The sequence below is a fragment of the Perca fluviatilis genome, chromosome 2 (assembly GCF_010015445.1).
Source record: "Perca fluviatilis chromosome 2, GENO_Pfluv_1.0, whole genome shotgun sequence".
Taxonomy (NCBI): domain Eukaryota; kingdom Metazoa; phylum Chordata; class Actinopteri; order Perciformes; family Percidae; genus Perca; species Perca fluviatilis.
The window spans coordinates 5688273-5712159 of record NC_053113.1 but is presented as its reverse complement, the minus strand read 5'-3'; the positions used below and the strand labels follow the sequence as shown (position 1 = coordinate 5712159).

General features: G+C 44.9%; 1 protein-coding gene across 1 annotated transcript in view; it reads right to left on the bottom strand.

Annotated features, from left to right (window-relative positions):
* Window positions 1-300: 300 nt before the first annotated feature.
* The window catches only part of col4a3 (collagen, type IV, alpha 3), a 70206-nt gene continuing 46619 nt past the window's right edge, over window positions 301-23887 (bottom strand). Inside the window, exons 26-52 of the mRNA XM_039785737.1 lie at window positions 22862-23030; window positions 21301-21393; window positions 21031-21135; window positions 20843-20937; window positions 19641-19791; window positions 19449-19562; window positions 18969-19136; window positions 18518-18607; window positions 18276-18410; window positions 17484-17582; window positions 16372-16461; window positions 13346-13485; window positions 12208-12334; window positions 11375-11455; window positions 11144-11245; window positions 10318-10365; window positions 10038-10223; window positions 8729-8859; window positions 7503-7575; window positions 6728-6799; window positions 6512-6637; window positions 6123-6221; window positions 5539-5760; window positions 4661-4838; window positions 4407-4521; window positions 2799-2971; window positions 301-1246 (exon numbers count right to left, since the gene is read on the bottom strand). Of these exons, the coding sequence (XP_039641671.1) occupies window positions 1165-1246; window positions 2799-2971; window positions 4407-4521; window positions 4661-4838; window positions 5539-5760; window positions 6123-6221; window positions 6512-6637; window positions 6728-6799; window positions 7503-7575; window positions 8729-8859; window positions 10038-10223; window positions 10318-10365; window positions 11144-11245; window positions 11375-11455; window positions 12208-12334; window positions 13346-13485; window positions 16372-16461; window positions 17484-17582; window positions 18276-18410; window positions 18518-18607; window positions 18969-19136; window positions 19449-19562; window positions 19641-19791; window positions 20843-20937; window positions 21031-21135; window positions 21301-21393; window positions 22862-23030 (3264 nt within the window). The 3' untranslated portion in view covers window positions 301-1164. The remainder of the gene's footprint in view (window positions 1247-2798; window positions 2972-4406; window positions 4522-4660; window positions 4839-5538; window positions 5761-6122; window positions 6222-6511; window positions 6638-6727; window positions 6800-7502; window positions 7576-8728; window positions 8860-10037; window positions 10224-10317; window positions 10366-11143; window positions 11246-11374; window positions 11456-12207; window positions 12335-13345; window positions 13486-16371; window positions 16462-17483; window positions 17583-18275; window positions 18411-18517; window positions 18608-18968; window positions 19137-19448; window positions 19563-19640; window positions 19792-20842; window positions 20938-21030; window positions 21136-21300; window positions 21394-22861; window positions 23031-23887) is intronic.

Below are 23887 nucleotides of genomic sequence, written 5' to 3'. Positions count from 1 at the left end.
CTGTTATAATGGATACAGCTAATGGTTGTAATTCACCATGTGTTCTATTAATACGTCCATGGTGTTATCTTATGATACAACCGAGTGATGTATGGATGCTGTAAAGTGATTAACTTAAGAAAAAACACTCATACTGATTTATTTTTTTTAATTTATGGTCCTATCTCGCACCCGGCGCAGCGCAAAGCCCGACCCAAGTCTCTTTGCTAGTTTAAGATCGACCCAGTTGTTAATTTCCCGTCCAGCGCCCGCGTCGTTTAAACAGCAAATGCACCTGCGCCCATCTGTGCGCCCATGGGCGTGCTGGTCTTACAGGGAGGTGTGTTCAGGTGCATTCTGGGCATGCTGGTCTCACAGCGAGGTGTGTTCAGGTGCAGGAAACAGAGTATTTTTTAACTTTAGGGAACAAACTGAGTCACATGGTAACCTTCAGGAAGCGAAGTCACGTCTGATTTGAACCCAAACCTCCATCTTTTTATCAACTCAACTCAGTAGTTTTGGTGTCTAAATCTAACCAAACTGGGACCGTTTCACAACGTTTAGATATGAGGACATATTTCCTGCCACCACTAGGGGGCGCTCATTTCTGAAACGCTCCTGTGGGTCAGAAGAGAGGGGGTGACAAATCACCCATATCCTCGGAGGATTTGGAGGAGGCGTTGGTTTTTCTTCAAAATCATAACTGTCGTCGCCGCATGACGCTCACTTTTTCTCAGTTGAATCTAATTAAGACATAAAGACAGGATATAGGAATTGTTGTGCGTACGTTTTCGTACGTTATCGTACGATAATGAGTTCATGATTCACTTCAAGTTTACTTGGAGCTCTGTCTACTGGCTGTTGGAGGAACTTTTCTGTGCTCTTTCAGGGTGTTTGGAGTTTTAAGCCCCCAATGTCGTCTTCCAGGCAGCGCTGCGTGGAAGGCACTTGGGTTAGGCAAGGGTTAGGGTTAGGGTTAGGTGCCTTGAAGTCAACGGTCGCAGCGCTGCCTTGAAGTCGACGGTGGGGGCTTGAAACACCATCGAGCCTCTTTCAGCTCTGCGTGCTGCAGCTCAGGTCGTAATAGTAGTATTTATTATCAGTAGTAGTACGAGTAGTAGTATACGTAGTGTTAGCAGCAGTAGCATATACAGCAGAAGTATCAGTTTTGTCAGGCGTGGGTGTTCACAGTTGCTTCATACAGACTCGACAGCGGCTGATCAGATCGCCGGGGAACTCTCCTTTTTCAGTCTGAGGCTTCGGTTTGCTGCAGAACAGAGACACGCACATGCACACACAGACACATACACACGCACACACACACACACACACACACACACACAAGTTGTTACAGGACAGAGAGAGAGAGACATCAGGGAAAGACTAGAATAGAACACACTAGGGCTGCACGATATGAGGAAAATATCTAATTGTGATTATTTTGACTGATATTGCAATTGCGATATGATTCACGAAATTACAGGAAAGTTTTGTATCATTATTCTCATTTTATTGAAAAATATTAAAGAAATTGAAATGATTATAGTGTGATTCATGCGAGGATCTGTACCAAACAAAGATTTTTTTCTTTAGTCAGTAGGAGACCATTTGTAGGCCGGGACGTCTCTTCAGAACCACAGTACTTCATTCCCCTTGCAATGTGGATATTGAACTAGTCCATAATGCGATTTCGATAAAATTGCGATTAATTGTGCAGCCCTTGAATACACTTTATTGTCCCAGAGGGGAAATTTGTCTTTGGCATAGTGCTACAATCTGTTGCTTCACAACACAAACATGTCACAGAGAAATTATGCCTCAATCAACATCGAACGTAAAATCAACATAATACCAACATAAGACATCATAGGACATGAAGGAAGGACACATGGCTGTACAGAAAAAACTTTTCTTTAAAAGTGACTGTAAGAATTAAAGTGCTATGTGCAAAAAGTTATGGTGTATTTCTTGCACTTTGCTCTGTTACTATTGGAGTTCAGCAGCTTGATAGAGCTTGGAAGAAACGATAACTTAAGTTTGCATATCTGAACGTTTTGTGAACCTTAACATGTTGACGCAGGAGGGTTGTACCTGAACCTTTTTTGAAAAGGGGCCTGAACGTTTTGCGAAATTGAGCATTTTGTCAACCTGAACTTTTTTAGTACCTGAGCATTCTGACATGACCTAAACATGTTGCGTACCATTACATTACATTACATGTCATTTAGCTGATGCTTTTATCCAAAGCGACTTACAATTGCTATATATGTCAGAGGTCAAACGCCTCGGGGGCAACTAGGGGTTAAGGGTCTTGCTAAGGGACACACTGGTTGATGTATCGCAGTGGGAATTGAACCCAGATCTCCCACACCAAAGGCATGTGACATATCCACTGCGCCATCACCACCTGAGCATTCTGACATTACCTAAATGTGTTGCGTACTTGAGCGTTTTGCGTACCTAAACATGTTGCGTACCTGAGCGTTTAGCGAACCTGAATGTTTTGACATTACCTAAACATGTTGCATACTTGAACATTTGGCTAAACTGAGCATTTTGCATAGCTGAGCGTTTCGTGAACCTGCACTCTTTGAAATTATCTAAACATGTTGCGTACCTTTGTTTTTGTTTAATTTGGATCCCCATTGGCTTCAGCATGAGCTAAAAGCTATTCTTCCTGGGGATGCTGCAATCCTAAACATGTTGCGTTCCTGAGCGTTTTGGGAAACCTTATCACTTTGTGTAACTGAGCTGTGTGTACCTGAGCGTGGTGAAAACGTTGTTGTGTACTTGAACGTGTGCTTCCAGGTGTGTGGTACCTGAACATGTCGCGGGGGTTGAGAGCAGCCAGCCAGTAGCTGTACGAGTCGGTGTAGTAGTTGCAGGTTCCTCTGCCGTGACACTCGATGAAGGGAATCTTCCGGAAGTTTTCCAGACAGGATCCGGGAGAGGCCAGCGGCTGACCTGACCCCTCCGCCCCCACTCCAGTTTCCTGGACACCAACAGCATCAACAGCAAGGGGTCAAAGGTCAAAGCAACAACTCACACATGCTGATGTTTCTCTGAGGGGATATTAGAGCACATGACATCCGATCTGACTCTCTCTGATCAAGGTCCTGAACTCAGAAACAAGTCAGTGAGACAAGAAACATCTTCCGGTGTGTACCGTTTGTTACATCATTGGCTGTCAGGTGCTAAACTTATACTACATCCCTATTCTGTTCCCAAGTCCTATTCGTACAGGACTAGAACTAACAGAGGACCTCACATGATTTAGAAAGTCTCTGTTTCGTGTGGGGCATTTCGCACATGTATAGAAAAGTCTGTATTTTACTTCGACTTACTGACATTATCCCCCACATATAATGTAAAAACTATGACTTATAATTGCCAACGCAGCCAATACAACCATGGACGCAGAGATGCAGATTTGCATGGGACTACAATTATCACACAACCTCGTTTCTGTGGTCTATGGCAATAATGAATTAAAGTTATGACATTCGTTGAAATTCGAGTAAAAATACAAATGTATCACGCTTGTGTGCCGCACGAACAGACGTGGGGGGGATAATTTCTAAATCACATGGAGGAGCCAGTTGAGGTGGTTCGGGCATCTGGTAAGGATGCCCCCTGGGCACCTCCGTAGGGAGGTGTTCCAGGCACGTCCAGCTGGGAGGAGGCCTCGGGGAAGACCCAGGACTAGGTGGAGGGAGGACCAGCTGGGAGGAGGCCTCGGGGAAGACCCAGGACTAGGTGGAGGGAGGACCAGCTGGGAGGAGGCCTCGGGGAAGACCCAGGACTAGGTGGAGGGAGGACCAGCTGGGAGGAGGCCTCGGGGAAGACCCAGGACTAGGTGGAGGGAGGACCAGCTGGGAGGAGGCCTCGGGGAAGACCCAGGACTAGGTGGAAGCACGTCCAGCTGGGAGGAGGCCTCGGGGAAGACCCAGTACTAGGTAGAGGGACGTCCAGCTGGGAGGAGGTCTCGGGGAAGACCCAGGACTAGGTGGAGGGAGGACCAGCTGGGAGGAGGCCTCGGGGAAGACCCAGGACTAGGTGGAGGCACGTCCAGCTGGGAGGAGGCCTCAGGAAAGACCCAGGACTAGGTGGAGGGATTATATCTCCAACCTGGTGTGGGAACACCTCGGGATCCCCCAGTCGGAGCTGGTTAATGTGGCTCGGGAAAGGGAAGTTTGGGGTCCCCTGCTGGAGCTGCTGCCCCCGCAACCCGACCCCAGATAAGCGGACAAAGATGGATGGATGGATGATGTGCCCTGGTAATACTAGTCTCAGGCGAATAGGGCTTTTGTTTCAACTTTACAAGATTGGTGGTCATTTAGTAAACCGATTGATTAAAACAGACTACAAACACAATAAACAGTTCTTCTAAAGTACATTTTTAATGAGACTCTACAATATTAGCTCACCATGACGAAGGAGTATCCGAACCAGAGAGAGTCCCAGCCCGAGGGACAGTCTGGAATGATGCTGGTCTGACTGTGGACAGCGATCACGTTGGCTCTGGCCTCGCATACAGAACACCTTCAACACGGGAAACACACGCTTACACACACACTTTGTTTTGGAAGCATGAGCTTGTCTGTGTGTGTGTGTGTGTGTGTGTGTGTGTGTGTGTGTGTGTGTGTGTGTGTGTGTGTGTGTGTGTGTGTGTGTGTTTTACCGGCTTATGTAACTCCTCAGTGAATCCCCAGAGATCAGCGGCATGCTGGCCGGCAGCTGTTCAGGGGTGGACAGCCAATAGGAGTAGTCGTTGCGTGAGGCGTAGCGACAGGTGTTGTCAGTGTTACAGAACAGGAAGGGCATGGTGGTAAAGCGAGGTAAACAACTACCTAGTGTCCCTGAAGAGAGAGAGAGAGAGAAAGAAAGATGTATTTTAGTCTGGATCAACTGAATTACATGTACAGGACAAAGCCTTCCGCTCTGTGTGTTTCCGTTGTCTATCTCCGTTCTCTTTGGGAAACACCAACAAACTTCGAGCTAGCAAGCTACATGCTGAAAATGTAAAGTTCTGAATAAAATTTGGATGATGCAAAGAGACAGGCCTGCTTGGTTCTTTCAGGGAATGATTGTAAAGATTTACAAAGAATATGTTTAGGTCATTTCCTCTCTAACTGGGAGGTTTTGGGACTGATTGGTGGGATTGCTGTGGACCAAGTACACACGGAGATACACTGGTAAGAGCCAATGAGGTTTAACCATGTATCAGCTCATATAAATAGCTCACGTTACTGGATTGTGTCAACAGTTCACTTCATTTAATATTGGATGTGGATTGGTTTAAAGAAATGCAAACAACCTAGAGCGTTTTTTAATCCTATCCCAGAATGCATCTTACTCGTGGAGAAAGGACTGGCAATGTGAGACTAGTTTTACTTTAACGACAGAGTGAATTAAGTGTTTTTGTTACGTAAGGTTGCTCTTTATATGTAACGGACGTAAAAGTTGCGAAGAGTCTGTTTGTTAGTCCATCTTAGACTTAAACAAGAAGCGGTTTAAGTAACTGGACAAAGGAATGTAAAGCATAGCAAATGTACTTACCCAGGTCTTGTCCGTGAGCGCGGTTGTTACCATTGATGAACAGCAGCGAGTAGCCACTATACATCTGAGTTGAACCTGCAGGGCAGTCTGGGATTAAGATTGTCTGGCTGTGTTTGGTGAACAGAAAGCCGTCGGCCTCCTTTCCATCTGTGCACTGACCCAATGAACCTTTAACACCTTTAGCACCTTTAGCACCCACCGGACCTCGTGAACCTGCGATACCTGTCAACATAGAGTCAGTTCTGGATGAAAAACGGGTTCTCTGCTTATTATGCAGACCTTTGGATTCTGCAAAAGCATCCATCCAGACAAGACAAGACTGTTTAAAGGTCCATGGCATGAAAATGTCACTTTATGAGGTTTTTTTAACATAATATATGAGTTCCCCCAGCCTGCCTATGGTCCCCCAGTGGCTAGAAATGGTGATAGGTGTAAACCGAGCCAACCCGGTGGGGGACCACTAAGGTCTATATAAAAGAGACTTCAGATACAGTATTAGGGGACCACTAAAGTCTATATAAAAGCATCCAAAGAGCACCATGTCATGGAACCTTTAAAAGCTGACAGAAGATCAGGTTTCTTACCTTTTGCTCCATGGAATCCTGGCTCTCCCCGATTCCCTTTAAATCCAGGAAGACCATCTCGTCCTCTTTGACCAACACTTCCTATGAAGCCCTTTAAACCTGCGGCCACAACACACAGCACTGCTTCAAAAACTCCATTCACTCCTACCTAAAACAACGTATATACTGCTTGTGTGTTTATATCAAAAAGTGCATTACACAGGTCACACCAAAAGCTTGGAGATCACAGACAGTATGTAAAGACGTCTCCACGTCCTCCAGCTGTACAAAGTGAAGCCAAAATCTCACTGATACCGGTGCTGACATCTTGTAATTTTGCAGCCAGAGTCTGTGCAGTAGTGATCGGGCAGTGGAGCAGCGGTATCCAAGAAATATTATTTCAAACTCACCTGGACCTCCAGGTGTTCCTTGGGCCCCTGGTTGTCCTTTCAGTCCTGGGTTTCCCTTTTCTCCGGGTGAGCCTTGGTCTCCAGGCACCATCACCACGTCCATGTATTGGTCCTCCCCTCTCTGGCCTGCAGTATTCAGTACAGGACAGTACATTATAGTATTAGTATTCAGTCCAACTGTGTCGCAGCTTTCCATTGTGTGAGTCACTGTGGTACCTCTCCTCCCAGGTGGTCCTGGAGGTCCTTGTAAGCCCTCGTTCCCCAATGGTCCTTCCTCCCCCTTCACACCTGAGTGTACAAAGCAGCCCGTTGTTAAACTCTCCAAAAAAATCTTATCTTCAGAAAAATAATATTGCAGCAACAAATATTAGATTTACATTCTGAGACCAAAGTTTATCTTCCATAGTTGCTCAGGGAAGGATTTCATAGCAAGCTAAGAGACGTGTTGGTGACGTTTCTGTCATGTGGCTGTCGCTACCGAAAATAAACAACCTACAAGGGTGAGGAAGAAGACGCCGCAAAGAAGCCAACGCAGAGACAAAGGTAACTTGTGTCGTAAAGGACCAACGCTGAAAACCGCCAGATAAACGGTAAGAGACTTGGTTGTTTATGACCAAATTACAAAATCTGATACGTGCTTGTGGAGAGAGAGAGAGAGAGAGAGAGAGAGAGAGAGAGAGAGAGAGGTCTTAGGTGTTTAAATTAGTTTTATGTTATAGGACATTATTTTATTAGTTTATTTTATGTTCTGGGATGTAGATCTTTTAAAAGAAATGTTGATATTGAACTAAATATACTGTACCTACACAATACGTTATGTCCCTTGTTTTTGTTTGCCCTTTTATGGACATAAAGCACAAAAATAGATATTTAAACACCATTTTTGGCCAGTTTTGACAGCCCTACCCTACAGTAGATGTGTTTGGCAGAGAGTGCTCTTAGTTTGCAGTTGTAATGCTCAGTATACGGGTCATCTGACTTGAGTTCTTACCAACAGGTCCTGTGACACCAGTGTCTCCCATCCGGCCTTTTTGTCCACGTGGACCTGGTGGTCCTTCTTGACCCTGTCGTCAACAACAACAACTGTATTAAACACATTCACTAAGGATTTAAGCAAACACACATGTGATCCTGTTTTTTTACTGATACTTCCAATCTTCCAGTCAAAGATGATTTATTTTATTGACTAGACCTTAAGGCCCTGACACACCAACCCGACGGCCGACCGTTGGCGGAAAAGTCAGTCTGACTGATCAGTCGGCTCCTCGAGGTCCAAAAAGGGCCTCAGAACACAACGAAGAGACACCGACTTGAGCGTACGTTCTGCATGTGCGCGAGACGTAATACGTCTCCATAACAGCAGCACTTATCTGTATTGTCGCCCCAAAAAATTAAAACCAGAAATGACGGAACATCTCTCGAGACGCTGTCACTGCCCGATGTGAGTCGTGCATGCTCAGATTTAAACGGGTTTACGGCATATTGTGAAATTCATAAAATAATAAATGTTTTTCTTTACATACAATAACAGAAAATGGAATCATTTCAAAAGCGTTGTAGCTATCTATGATTGTTTGATTGCTAACGTTAGCTCAAAACGCCATTCAATTGACAGCCTTTGTTGTGTTTGATGGCTAACTTGTAGCCAGCAGCACCAGCAGTCATTTCAAAAACATTTTAGCTGTCTATGATTGTTTGATTGCTAACGTTGGCTCAAAAAGCCGTTAGCATCTTGTAGGCTACTTGTCGCAAAGTGACGCACGCACGACTCAAATCTGCGCTCGACTCACATCGGGCAGTGACACACGCTGTCGTCAGTCATTGTTTTCATCAGAGAGTGTTGATAGTAGTCAAGAAGGATCGTTGTCATCACTCACTGAACGGATAAATATACGATACGGATAATAATAACAAGATACTGGCGTTGTCAGCTCTCGGGCTTCTTCTTGTGGAAGAAGCACTGATTCGCTAGTCAAGGGCTAGCACTCCACCAATCAGATTGGTCATTGGGTCCGACTGCCCATTGGCCGATTCAACAAGTCAGGTCGGCTAAAATGAAGGCTGACGGCTCCTCTGACGGACAACGGCACAGAACACACCGAACAGACTCGAGTCACCGACCTCGCCAGATAATCGAGTTGGTGTGTCAGCGCCTTTAGACTATGTCCAGATTCAGTTGCATTTGTGTAGTCGATTTGAACTATGAGATGTACTGACCTGCCTGCCTTGAGGGCCAGAGTCACCACGGGAACCAGATGGTCCTTGGCAACCTGTAGCTCCTTTAGATCCCTTCTCTCCTTTAAAACCAGGACCTGGAGGACCAGGAGGACCCCGAAAGCCCTGTGGACCTACAGAGAGAGACACAACAGTTAGATTAAATAGAAGTTTTGTTTTGCTTGTGTTGTCTTTTTGTTTCTTTGTATTTAAAAAGAAGCCTTTTTTAACATCAAAGGCAGGGTACTACAGATGAAAAATAGCCTTTTGACTAATTCTGGCTTTTTTAACCCATGGGAAATCATGTGTTTTATTAATTTGCGCCGTCCCCTTTCATAAATAAACTAAACTCAAACTCAACAGCTGTCTCCTTTGTGAAAGTCCTGTGTTTGTTTTACCCATCCATCCACCTCCTCCCTACACGTAGCGTAGAAATCTAGACGCACCCTAGCGGCAGCAAATGTAATATGCAACCAGGGCCAGTCTAGCAACGCTCCGTTGGCTTGTGAGCTGGAAAAACCAAACTCTAGTCAGGCCAATCACGTCGTGTATAGAGTTGGTGGGCGGGGCTTATGGCTGCTGCTGCTGGCGAATATCGGTCTTTGGAATTGGCTTTGGCCGCGACTCTGGGAGACTTGGAGTTAAGCTTTTCTTTGAGAAAAGAACAAAGAACGGCACTGAAGTCATTCTTAAAAAGGAAGATGTGTTCGGAGTGTAAAGTTTAATCTGTCAACTAGCGTTGCTCTGGTTGGTTGTAGCGCTATCCTATTGCGTGCAGAGGGACAACCATTTATCCCGCCCCTTGGATTGAGCCCTGCCAATGGTGAGATCCCAGAGCCACCATCTTGATGTAGGTCTGGCTTGTCCTTTGTTTTCAAGTAGCAGGGAATTCACGCGCGGAACCGTCGCAACTCTGCCGTCATTATGTTAAGCCCCGCCCACCGAATCTATACACGATGTGATTGGCCTGACCAGTGTTTGGTTTTTCCAGCTCGACCCTGGCTGCAAATTACATTTGCTGCCGCTAGGGTGCGTCTAGATCTTGGATGAGTGACGAAACGTCTTCAAGAACCTTTAACCGAGTCCAGGGGATTAACCCTTCCTTGGATACTATGACCTGGGTGATTGAGAACCTTTACAGACACCAGGAATGTCTGTTGGATCATGTTTAAGAACTCCTCAAGAGCTCAGAGTATTCAGGGGAATAAACATTTGAACATCAAGACCAGAAGCTCCAGAGCAGCTTCTAATGTGTTGATGTTTTGTCAGACATTTCTTTGTTTTCGTCTATAAACTCAACGTGTCTCGTCACCTTTGGGTCCTCGTTGTCCGGCGACTCCACTTTCTCCTTTGGCTCCTTCAGTGCAAGCTCCCTCCGTGCCAGGCGCACCAGGAGGACCAGGGGGGCCAGGAGCACCATGACACCCTTGGTTTCCCGCAGGACCAGGAGGACCAGGTGGACCACAGGCACTAGGAGGACCCTTCTCCCCAACACATCCTGTGGACACCAGAGGAGGTACAGAGTGGGTTTTATTTCCACTTCTTTCAACCCTGACTGGGAACTTATCTCATGATCACAGTTGAGGACTCACCAGGTGGACCTGTCTTCCCATCTGCGCCCCGGGGTCCGATTCCAGGAGCTGGGGAAAGAAAACCAACCAATCAGAGATCCGGACCATCACCAGAATGGGTTATGAGCTGAATATGAAACCTAAATTGCTCGAATAAAACCAAACAGAAAATTGAAAGGTTTTGATGCATCTTACGGACAGTCTGTGGTTAGAGGAACAGTCAGTAGGGATGTAACAATGCATCGTGAATGTGTTAAAAATGGATATAATGTGTAAAGATCACAACCGGTTGAGATAAAAAAAATTAATCGCAATGCAATTTCTAAACATTTTAGGGCGTAATCTACTTTAGATTTCCCTTGTTTGACTTCAAACGTCACTACGTCTTCTTAGTTTATTTATTTGAAGAAATTTGTTTCTATTTGTTTAGTTATTTTGATGTTGGATTAGTTTCAAACATCTAATGTTTGTCACTTTTGCACTTTTGTTTATGGAAATAAAGGAATATTATTCAGTAATTTGTCTGCAGCTCATTCTGTTAAAAAAATCCTTAACTTGAAATCCTAAATCGGATTAAATCCACAGTTGAGTGTATCGTTACATCCCTAGCGGTCAGAGCAGCTCCAAGAACGGATTTCTTCACTTCAGTAGCTAATCATCGCAATGAGGTCTGTGAAACTGAGTCCACGTTGTTACAAAATCTTGGAGGTACATGGCTCAGACCCTTCGCCAGTCCTCGCCCTAATATCCACACCGCCCCGGCCGCACTGACTGCAAGAGCCATGAAACACGTTCTATATCCACTCAGAATAAAGATGGTGGCTGATCATCCAGTCTGGTCTCCTACCTCCCATGGCTCCTTTCTCTCCTGGAGGTCCAGGTATCCCGTCCTGCCCCTGGGTTCCTCTGGGACCAGCTGGACCAGGATCTCCAGGAGCCCCCTTGTTACCTGAAAATAAAGACATAATGAACCCACTGAGAGGACAGATATCAACTTCATGTTAATCAGCAGCAGTGTGGAAGCAGTGTGGAAGCAGTACTGATGGTGTTTTAACTACTGTAACTCTGCTGTCTGTACCTGTGAGGCCGGTGGGTCCTACAGGGCCGTTTTCCCCCGGAGAACCATCACAACCCTTGTCACCAGGAGACCCAGGAGGACCTGAGACAGACAGGCCGTCAGGCAGAGAAACAGACAAAGAGACAGACAGGTTAATAGAGTGTCACGGCACAATCTTTCCTATGGACCTTTTTCACAGCAGACATTTTAACTGAGTAGGAAAAGCACAGCTGACATTGATAACCTTAACGATGGCTCAGTTCCATCAAGTGTCCCAGTAAGATATTTCAGTGAGTCAGCATGCACAATACCAGGACCTCTCCTAAGTGGAATGCAACCATCATTAATGGTTTTGAACACACCTGTGCTTTTCCTACTACGACGTGAAAAAGGTCTATAGGCTGCTGGGTTGAGGTGGGCGTGGCCTACCTGCGTCACACAGCTTACTAAGCAAAAGTTAAGGAGACTGAGAGGAGAGTCAGAGTTTGGAAGAGAAAGATGTGCTTCTGAATGTCATGATGAACATTCAAGTTGTCAATGTTTTGTTGTTCGTGTCTTAAATGTCTATAAATGAACTGTCAGAGGAGCCAAAATAACACGGAGAGAGATGGTCGGAAAGATGGAGTGAAGCAACGCCGGGCCAAGGACGAGAGGTAGGCCATTCCACTTTTACCTAGCCTGGCCAACTGAGAGTTAAGGTCAGTAGTTTCATATGCAGAAAAAGCCAAACCCTGAGGAATACCGAATACAACATCTGTCTAGGTTTAGGATTGAAGGCTCACAACGACTGAAAACTAAACAATGATAACTGACACAGTTTCTCATACAGTATATGATGTATAAATGAATCAAACCTCTGCATCCCGGGGATCCAGAATTTCCTTTAGGGCCACAGGAGCCACAGGATCCTGGAGGACCAAAGTTTCCCCTGTCCCCTGGAGTCCCCTTCATACCTGGAGATCCTGAAAATCCCCGATTCCCCTGAGAGAAGAACCGAGGAGGAAGAGAAGATACTTTATTGTTGTTTCCAACGTGGTATCATGACTTCGCGACGGTTGAGTTTAGGAAAAAAACACCACACGCGGGACACGAATCCCACTCTCCTGGGTGAAAGTCCTGTGTTTTACCCATCTGCCAACTCGGCAACCCTCCCTGTGCAGTGATTCGCCCTTTTATACTACTCCCTACGGCGTCAATTCACACGGAATCGCAAGGTAATGTAACTCAATGGAGGTCAAACGGCGTTGATAAACACGCTAAAAAGCAAGTATGCGTCTTGATAACACGCCAATAATGGCATACGAATTGGCGTGTCATACATACGCCACTTCATGACATCAGTCTGTTGTTTCAATTGAAATTTGTCTCCTTTAGGGTCCAACCCTTTGGCGTCATATTTAGACTCTTGGCGTCACTTTTTGACGCTCTGGGTCAGGACGTACCTTTAACTGACATGCGCCACAAGAACGGAGCGGTTAGGTTGTGGGAACACAGTGACACAAACCAACCTCCTTATGCAGATTTTCTGTTTTTCGTACTACCATGGTCGCTCTTAAAGCAACACTAGAGAACTTTTCCTCTTCGGTCCCCCTGCAGGTTGGAAGCAGAATTGTCCATTACCGCTACCATTACCATTATTCTTATGTCTCATTCAAACTACAGATCTGCTACCCGATCTGGCAAACTTGCACCAAAATAAATCGTTTCAGTGGTTCATCAACTTGTAACAGGGTGAACGGCACTTCTGGATTCGCTTTGTGGCCCTCTACCGGCTATAACCGCACTATGCAATTTATTTAGTGTTGCTTTAATACTACATCAATTTACAGCCCCTGGTGCCTTCCATACAGACACCAAAGAGTGATTTTTCTATTGGTTTTTGACCCTGAGAACCACTGACCAAGCGTCAGTATTTAAGGGTTGAGAGTGAGAATATGTTGTAAAAAACGTTAGGGTTAGCCAAGCTTGTGTGACTCTGTTTGTGTGTAATACCTTCTCTCCTGGAAATCCTTTAGATCCTGGTCCAGGTGGGCTTGGTTCCCCTTTAGTACCTTTAAGTCCTCCTGGTCCTGGATCTCCTTCTGATCCAGGTTCCCCAGAAGGCCCTGCACTACCTTTCTCACCTTTAAAACCTAGACAGAAAACACAAGCACAATTAAACTTACACAGCTAAACAAAACAACAAGCTAAACAACAGCTAATGTAGTCCAAACTGCCTGTGAGCTTCTCCTGTGTTGGGGACCAAGAAGCTGGTTAAACAGTGATTTGGCTCAGATTGAGTTGACTGCACAGACAAAGGATCTTGGCCTACATGTGAACCCCAAAGCCAGTTTCACCAAACTCCTACAGGCTGCTATTTGGAAGCAGAGTCCCTAAGATGGAGATTCTACATTCAACACATGGAGGGCACGGCAGACTGGTGGTGAGACAAAGAACTGCTTCACACCTGTGAGAAGGTTGCGCTTTCCCATTGGCTGTCGGGTCTTTGAATGCACCACCCCGCCACTAGGAGGCGGAGGTAGGATAAAAGCTGTCGGCACTGTGTTTTCTTCGCTTTTTCCACGGTGACCCAGTTCACTACAGGAAGCACTCTAGTCCGGACTAGCTAACCAGCATCACCTCGCTGGTCGAGTTTGAGCTGGGACAATTGTATATCGGTCTGATATACAAAGGGGATCCGAGGAAATACCGGCCGGGTATTCCCTCTATCTGCAGCGGGTTTAATCAGCCTGGATTCAAGAAAAGGACTACGTTCGGTTTCTTGCTTGTCGACATGGATTACGGCTCGTCCACTGCTCTGGAACGAAACGGATCGTTAAACTCTGGCAGGAGATTAACTGACAAACAACGCACAGTAAGGCTGTACACAGTTCTGGGCAGATATTAGAACTAGTGCGTTTTGGTTTGTTATTAATGAGCAAAGGGTTCGCTACCGCTTGTGCCATTAATGTGATCTGATTGTAATCATGTATTGGCCATATCTGGTTATTAATCTGTTGCTGTGAATTGTATAACCGATCATTATACCGTTTGATTCTGTTGTGTTAAGTAGCTGGGTTAAAACCGTAAACGCTATCTGCTAAACCACTCCTTTCACGGAGTTTAGTTACTGTCCGCGAGATAATCGCGGTGAATCAGCTGTTAGCCACTAGAGTGGTTATAGTGGCCGTTTCCCTCGGTAAATCAAAAGTCTCAGTCTGTCCTAACTACACGTTAGCCCAGACCTGGGTGGCTGAGGGAGCTGGCCATCATCGATAACTAAGATCAGAGTGTTTCTTTTCTTTTCCTCCTTTATTCTGTTCCTTTTACTAACATACACACGGACATATAAGCTAGCCACGTAGCTCCCGAGCTAACGCTGCTAATTTAACCACGTGGGTTTTGTATAGAGCTTATAGGTGATTTAGCATATGGTATAAAGGTGCGCGTTGCCTAGCAACCCCACCTCGGCTTCTTCCCTCCGCGGCACTCAGCACCACTTTTTACATTTCTTTTTATGGGTTTTTGGCCCGGCCGGCCGGCCTCTTGAGGGGAAAAGGTTGTGTTGCGCCCCCCGGGGTAGCTATTTTTGGAGTTTGTTTTGGAGTTACATTTCGACACCGCCCCTCCCTTTTACTCACTCTCTCTCACACACACGCGCACACACACATACACACACACACACACACACAGACACTGACGTGTCTACAAGACATGCTGCTTTTGTTTTTGCTTTGTTTGGTTGTGATATTGTAAAATGTATATACGTTTTATTATTGAAGGATTATTGATTGGCTATTGATAATTGTGACGTTAATAAATTTGATTATACTTAATTATCAGTTGCTGGTGATTATTTGTGTATTTGTTGTGATAACTGCTGGTCGAACGGGTCGCGCTCGAAATCACCCCTTCCTTTAATTCCTTTTAAAGGATTTTTACAGAAATGAGACTGTTCCACAGTTTGATTATTGGTCCCTGACAAGCAGGGTGGTGCCCCGTTTTGATTGTTTGTCGATTTGATTAAGTTATTAATAACCATATTCATAACTTTATTAATATTGATAAAACATCTTTGATAATTTGCCAATGATCAAATCTGTACCCTACGAGAATCCTACACCTGTACTATACGGTAATTCCTCTACTGTGCGACAGTAAGTCGCGTGGTTATGACACAATCGTTAGCCTATTTTTACAAATAGGAGCCATAACGTGAGGTACGAGGTAATGGAGCCTTTTATACATTGTCATGTTTCTTTAGAAATAAACAATGGAAAAATAGAGTCTTTAAACGCTTCAGATGTAAAGTTATTCACTGTCAAAGTGACGTCAAAATCAATGGCAGTCAATGGGATGCTAACGGGAGATGATGGTTTGTTAGCATCAAAATGGCGCCATAGGAGCTACGCATTGTGGAGAGAGGCTTACCCCCTTGGTTTTATACAGCTAAAATTGTTGCTTTAATATTGCTGCAGAGCATGTGCATTTTTTCCAGACATTTAAAGGTAATGTTTTATCAATGTAAAATCCAGTTAATTGGGGTGGCAGTAACTCAGTTAGTAGGGAGTTGGGTTGGGAACCAGAGGGTTGCAGGTTCAAGTCCCCATATGGACCAAAGTATGGCTGTGGACTGGTAGCTGGAGAGGTGCCAGTTCACCTCCTGGGCACCACCAAGGTGCTCTAGAGCAAGGCACCGAACTCCCATCTGGTCGGGGAACCTTTACATGGGCACCCCCCTCACTCTGACAGCTCTCCATTAGTGCATGTATAGGTACTGCGCATGTGTGTGTAATTCAGGCCTGTGTGTAATGTGTGTAATAACAACAGAGTGAAAACATTGTAATTTCCCCTTGCGGGATTAATAAAGTATAAATTATTACATTATTATTATTTCAAAAGGTAAGAATCAAGCAGGTGGGTCAGTAACTTACAATCAATCCCTGCAGATACAGATCATATTTGTGAGTAAACTCCTCTGATATTTGCCTTTTTTTCAAATGTTTGCAGTGACACAGTTTGTGTTGGTGGACCGTTACCTGGCCTCCCCATCTCTCCTTGGATCCCGTTGGGTCCCCAAGGACCAGGAGGACCATTCTGGCCATCTCTGCCCGGGTCTCCAGAAGGTCCTGGAAGACACATTCATCAACTGTCAAATTATGATTTGATTGTCATGAGAAATCATGAAAACATGACGCAAGTAAGAATTCATCATCCAGGATTTTGACTTTTACTTTCTGCTCCATTGTGTAATGTTATCAGTTGATTCTTAGCAAAAAACCCTTTTGTTCTTTCACAAATATGTGCTCATTCATGTGTAATTACTTCCACCAACTAATCAAAGTATTCAGGGTAATCATAGCGTAGAATCTGCCATTCATAATGATTCAGAATACATACGAGCGAGTCACTCGTATATATTCTGCCATGTTGCGCCTCCATCTTTAAAATACATTAGCCAAAAAGGGACATACCTCAGCGTTTTGCATTTTTACACTTAGTGGCACCGTGATGAATGCCAGGGGGAGATTACTCCATCTTCCGGCAGATTTGAAAGCCCGTTGAAGATGGAGGATCACGCTGATACTTTGCTAACATTAGCTTGTATATTCATTTGGGAACCTGATAGCTGATGTTAGCAATGAAATGGTACCAAAATAACGAAAACGTAAAACTATTATTAGAGTGGAAGGAACACCCACGGACAAAGTTGTACTTCTTGGAACAATACGGCCACCGTAGTTGTTAAAACGCGCTCGGAATGGGAGGGGCTAGAAAGTGATATTCAGTTGGTTGTCATATACAATTTCACCGCTAGATGGGAGAAATTCTTACACAATGTAGTTTCACGTCATGTAAGTGTCACTTTTAGGTTTCCAGAGGAGCTCAGGAAGTGCAGATACTACAGTGCCGTTAGCTATTAAGCAGACCCAAACAAAATCTCCAGATGTTTTTTTCAGCAGTGATCCAGACTCAAAATCTGCCAAATTTAGCAGACTGTTTTTCTGCTTGGGGAAGGGCTTGTTTGTTTTTCTCGATTACTTTGCGGAAAATTCGGTGGAATACTTCGTCCACAGAATTTGTGTGGCCCTGCTTAAAAGGGTCCTAACAAACCAACAAACCAACAGTATTTTCAGTAAGTTGTGTTCACCTTGCGGGCCGCAATTTCCAGGTCTACCATTGCTGCCGTCGAGGCCCTGTGGCCCCAGGAAGCCTGTCTCTCCTTTACTACCAGTGAGACCTGGGGGCCCTGAGGGTGAGATAGGAAGCAGACAGACAAGTTACAGACATCTGGAGTATATTCTCAAATGACTTGTAGCAGCAGCCCCTCTGACATACCTTTACAACTACAACATTTTACACTTGCGCAGCTCTAAACATCCTGCCAAACTTGAGGATTTACAACTGCAGTCCACAAACCAAAGTGTGTCGTATTTTTGTAGCTCATCTCATTTTTTTTTTTTTAAGCCATCAACCTGCTAGGGTCTGCATATGAAAATGTGCCTGCATGGCTAAATCTGGCACATTTACACATTGGACTCTGTGTATATGTTGATTAATGTGCGTTGTCCCTTTAAAATGAAAAAATCCAAAGAAAAGGGTGACGTCACTGCTGCTACGTTTATTTTTTTAACAGTTTATGGTTAATAAGTGTATTTCATTTCCTTTGGATAGAGCCAGGCTAGCTGTTTCCCCCTTTTCTCAATCTTGATGCTAAGCTAAGCCAACTAGCTACTTGCTCTAGTAACGGACAAACTCAAGGTTAAGAAGTATAAATGGGCAATAAAATGGGACCCAGAATAGAACCCTGAGGAATACCGAGGAACATCTGTTTGGGACTGAAGGTTTACAACGACTGTTAACTAAAAAATGATGCCTGACCCAGTTTTTCACTAGTTTTAGTGATTTCATATAGAACTGAAGTAAAACTAAAGTAGAGTACCAGGGGCTCCAAGGTCTCCAGGATCTCCATATATATCCACAGTGGTCTTGAATCCTTTTGGTCCGGTTTCTCCTCGGTTCCCCTGAGGCCCAGGAGGCCCCTGAGATCTACTGATCCCATCTACACCCATCTCACCTGACAGAGGAGACAAGTCACAGACAGTTACAGTAAAAAAAAAATAAAAAAAACTGGTTGATTGATTATTTGTTTCACTGACTGATTGATTGTTTGACATATGAAACCTTTGGGTCCTGGTGGTCCAGTCTCTCCTGGTTTCCCGTCATCTCCTGGACTCCCAAGGGCTCCTAGAGGACCCACATCTCCTCTAATACCTAACACACACAAATATGTGGATGTTACTATACTTGTAAGTATTCCGCATTGATTTATATTCACAAGTTGTTTTGATTTTCACAAGTCTATAGCTGTGCTAGCAGTTTTGTGGGGCAGAACTTGAGCTAAATGCTAACATGCAAATGTTTAGCAGGTTTACCATGTTCATCATCTCCGTTTAGCACGTTAGCATGCTAACATTTGCATATTATCAGTAAACACAAAGTTATGTCAAGTAATTTTGAATGGTGAACCACATTGCATCACAATCCATCCAATAGTTGTTGAGATGTTTCTGCCTAAACTAAAGTGGTTTAAAGTGTGTTTCAGGTTTATATAGAGCTGGAGGAGCCTCCTTACCTGTGCTTCCTGTTTCCCCATTCTTCCCTCTCAGGCCCTTCAATCCAACTTCTCCTACTCGTCCTGGTGGTCCATCAAATCCTGGGGCCCCGTAAGGCCCCTGAGGCCCTGGGTCTCCCACACCCTGCCACCCAGGGTCACCCTGCAAACCCTTTTGGCCCCGTATCCCTGCAAGAGTTGGTGAGTTTTCTCATTGTGGTTTTTTTACTAACCCTGCAAACTCTCTGCTCAGAAAATTAAAGGGTAATTTTGTTATTTTTGAAACTGGGCCCTATTTTCCCATGCATTGGTGTCTAAGTGACTAAAATCTTTGGAATTGGTCCAGTATTGAGCAAGAAAAGTAAAAGTTATCCTTTAAGGCACTTAAAAAAAAAATAGAATAAGAATATTTGTTGCTGTTTTTTGGGTAAAATGACAGTGTTGAAAAATATTCTGTATAGGGACACAAACTCTGCTGCCATCAGCTTGGAGAGATTTTACCTGGAAATCCGACAAAGCCCATCGGTCCAGGCTCTCCTTCAGGTCCAGGAGATCCAGGTAAACATGGCCCAACAAAACCAACAGCACCCGGTAACCCATCCAGACCACTCCGACCTGAGAGACACTTCAGTTCACTAAAGTTCATTTTAGGTGTTTTCAAACATCAGGTTCACCAGATCTTATGTGAGGTACCTTTAGGTCCGGGAGGTCCGTCTTGCCCTGGAGGTCCTGGAGCTCCTTCTGTTCCTTGGGGTCCGAGGTTTCCTTTGGGCCCCACAGAGCCATCTTCTCCCTGGGGGCCTGACTGACCCTGCTGGCCTGGGAAACCAATACCGCTGCCCCCCTGTGACCACACAGACCAACATGACTTTTGTTTACATCCAGCAGCAAAACAGGAAGTAGTGTGATGTTGTTGTGCGCCACATTCATGTCATATGAACATGTCAACGGTTTAAGCCTTCGACTTCGCGTCAGCTGGTGCGGCTCTGGAGGAATTCACGTCTAATCACATCTTTCTATGATCGTGTTCTGTCAAGAAAAGGGTCTTTTGAATGGCAAGTTGAGTTTCAAAGCCCTTCCAGATGGTTCTTTCCACAAGCAACATGACATCATGACTTCGACATCATACACGCCCACTTTCTTAATCCAAGTGGCGTGTTATCTGTATGCATATTGAGCTATCCTCGTGTATGTCTACGCTGTATACAGCGGACATATACATACCCACCACTTGGCGTGTTGTCGCGTAAACATACACGCCACTTTCTAAAGCCAAGTGCCGTGTAATCTGTACACATTTTGAGCGCCGTATACAGCGGACGGGTTGGGTTTAGGAAAGAAGAACCAGTTGGGTTTAGGAAATGTGACACGTGGGACACAATCCCCGGTCTCCTGGGTGAAAGTCCTGTGTTTGACCCATCCTCCACCCCGACCAACCTCCCTTCGCGGATTTTCACCCATTCACACGCAATCGCAAGGTAATTTAAGTCAACGGCGTTGATAAACACGCTAAAAAGCGAGTATGCGTCTTGATGACACACCAAAAACGGCATACGAATTGGCGTGTCATACATATGCCACTTCATGAGATCAGTCTGCCACAAGACTAAAGTGATATGGCTGTACTGTCGATGTGAACTGAGTTACCACCAAACACCACTTGAGCATTAAAATCTTAAAACAAATTTCCCTTTTAAAGTACATTTAGAACAGAAGACAAATGTGCAATCAATTTGCGATCAAATCAAGAATGCACTGAAAACAAGGTGTTTTCAGTGCATTCTTGATTTGATCTACACATGTGAATCCAGACATATGAGATCCTCTGTTCTCTGTGTTCTTTTCAACCCTTTACTTTCTGTTGAGGACTTCCTGTCAGTACGAGTCCACGTTACCTTGGGGCCCGGCATCCCTGGGGGGCCTGACGGGCCGGCCCGTCCCTTGATACCAAAACTTGGTGAACCCGGAGCTCCTGGAGGGCCCTTGATTCCTGAGCCAGACAAAAACAATGTGTTACTGTCATTTATCATCTTCTTTAAAGCCTCAGTGGACGGTTTTGTTCAACACTGTACATAAACCTGACCTTTGACCCCTGGGAAGCCTGGAGGCCCCTGGACTGAGAATCCTTTTTCTCCTCTTTCACCCCTCGGACCAACAAATCCTGGACCACCTGGAAGTCCTACCCCACCTGAGACAGACCAGCACAGACAACAGGTGAGTCAAGAGGTAAACACAGATTTTGCAGTTTGGGTTTTCACCTGTTCTTGAAATGATCAGATTTCTTTTTAAATATTAAAATAACTCTCAAAAATAAGGATGACACACAGCGCTACAGTAGATGGACCTGTCTCACCTTCAGGTCCGGGGTTTCCGGGTAAACCTTTCTCTCCTTTCTGTCCCGGATCTCCTGGATAAGTTTTGATTTCACCTGGAGAACCTTTTTCACCTGAGTGAACAAACAGACAGACGGACAGACAGACAGACAGACAGAGTGGTTGTTAGTGTGTCTTCTGGGTCTGAAAGTTAATGAAGGACTACCTGTTAAAGGGGCGCTATGCAGTTTTGGACATTTCTTAGCTGTTTTCTGGCTTTTTGCTAGCGGGTTTCTCTATAGAGCCCCCCTACAGGTTTCTCTATAGAGCCCCCCTACAGGTTGCTCTGTAGAGCTCCCCCTACAGGTTTCTCTATAGAGCCCCACCTACAGGTTTCTCTATAGAGCTCCCCCTACAGGTTTCTCTATAGAGCCCCACCTACAGGTTTCTCTATAGAGCACCACCTACAGGTTTCTCTGTAGAGCCCCACCTACAGGTTTCTCTATAGAGCCCCACCTACAGGTTTCTCTATAGAGCCCCACCTACAGCTTCGGAATAGATATTTGGCAGCTCCTATGTTTACTCGTGTCTGACCCCTGTTTTGGGCAGTCTGCCGTTTCCTCTTTCTCTGTTCCTTCGACAATGCTTTCCTAGCTTTCTGCTTCTTTTTTGCCGGCTCAGCCATGACGATAGTGTGAAAAACTCCACCGCTACCTTGTTCTTATAGCTAGCCAGTTCCTGAATGGGTGTATATGTGAAGTGCCGTGAAGCAATTCGTTACATGGCGAGACCTGATATCACGCCATACTTCCTGACGCTGACGCTAGGGGGGAGCGAGACGACCACCATTCAACTCGAAAAAAGTCATATAACCATTCCAATGACTCCCAAGCTGTTCAGTTAAGGTAAATTAAGCTAAAAACTGCATAGTTCCCCTTTAAAGCACGGGACTGTCAAGCCAGGGAGCAGAGTTCACTTCCACTTTCCCTCAGGAAATGCGTGTTCCTTGGGAGTGTTTTAATCCAAACCACAATCTTTTTCCTAAACTAAACTAGTCGTGTCGTAGCCTTAATTTAACGCTCACTTATTCTTGTCTAAACTTAATCGTAATCTCCACCGGAACGAGCAGCAGCTCGCGGGGCTCTGTACCTGGCTGACAGTCACCTATTCTCGGGTAACTGAACCACCAACTACCGCTGACCTGACAGCACACCACGCAGAGCACCGTAGCCGGCGTCACAGAGCTCTATAGCCGGCTAAACCCATCTCATAAATGTCGCTGATACGACTGAGCTGTGACAGAGGGATGTAGCTGGCGGCAGGAAGCTCTGTAGCGGCTTAAACATCTAGCAACTGCCTCTCATGGATCTCTGTAGACGATATCACATGACCAGCTGTCGGTCTCCTACTTTTGTATGATATCATGTGCTTTAATGTGCATAACTTTTCGTACGATATCAGACGAACCTGTTCATGAGAATGCGGTGAAGAAGTATTGGGCTTTGCCCCCTGACGCTAAATCGTTGTTAGTTCGATAGCCGATGGGTTTCTACGATTAGGCGTGACTTCTTGAGACGCTTGATTAACCCAGGACCCGCTCACCTGGATTTCCAGGATCTCCTCGCTTTCCCAGGACTCCCACATTGCCTTTAGATCCCGGAGGTCCTGGAAGCCCAATTCCAGGTGGTCCTGGAGGTCCTATCTGTCCTACTAGTCCTCTGAGACCAGTCTCCCCGAAAAGTCCCCTGTCACCTTTAGGCCCCAGAGGCCCCTGAGAGCAGGATCAGAGAGAAACAGCAAACCATTGTCAACATATCACGACTGTCATCACAGCGATTGCCATCCAGGGGTAACTAACTCTGCTGGTGCCACGGGGTATGGGGAAAGATTGTAGAGCAGTGCAACTAATATGAAAAACTAGAAATTATGATTTCATGAAGTCAACTGGAACACCTGAACATTACATGTTGTTGCAGATATGCAAGAGCTTCATGTACTTCATGCCTTGGACTACTGACTTTTCTATATGTTTATTATTTTATTCATATTTAATCACAAAAAGTTGCCTTTTCTTACTTGCTTTTTAGGGAGCATATTATAACATCTGGCCAGGGATTGCAGATGGAAACTAGCCTTTTGGCTAAATCTGGCATATTTACAAAAATGTTTATTTATATGCAGTGTCCCTGTCAAATAAAATAGACATAAAGTGTGTGGAAGAAAAATGTAATTTCCCCTTGCGGGATAAATAAAGTACATCTTAATCATTATCTTAAAACTAACCTAGCAAGCAAGCACAGAGGTTTAGCTAAAAGTATTAAACACATGGTTGAAATAACTAGATGAAAGTAATGACTGAACAGCATGAATGGTTAGCTAAAAGTAAAGGACAAATGGTTAAATAGCTAATGGTTAAAAGAGCTAATGGTTGAAATAGTTCGCTAAAGGTTATAGTAGTAAGCTAACTGTTGAAATAGTTAGCTAAAAGTAATGGTTTATAGTAATGGTAATAGATAAATGGTTGAAACATTCAGCTTCAGTCCAAGTAGTAACAGCCTAGAAGGCTTGTAGTGGTATGACTGCTGGGAACGTGCCTATGTTCCCACAGCCCTATGTTCCCACATCCCT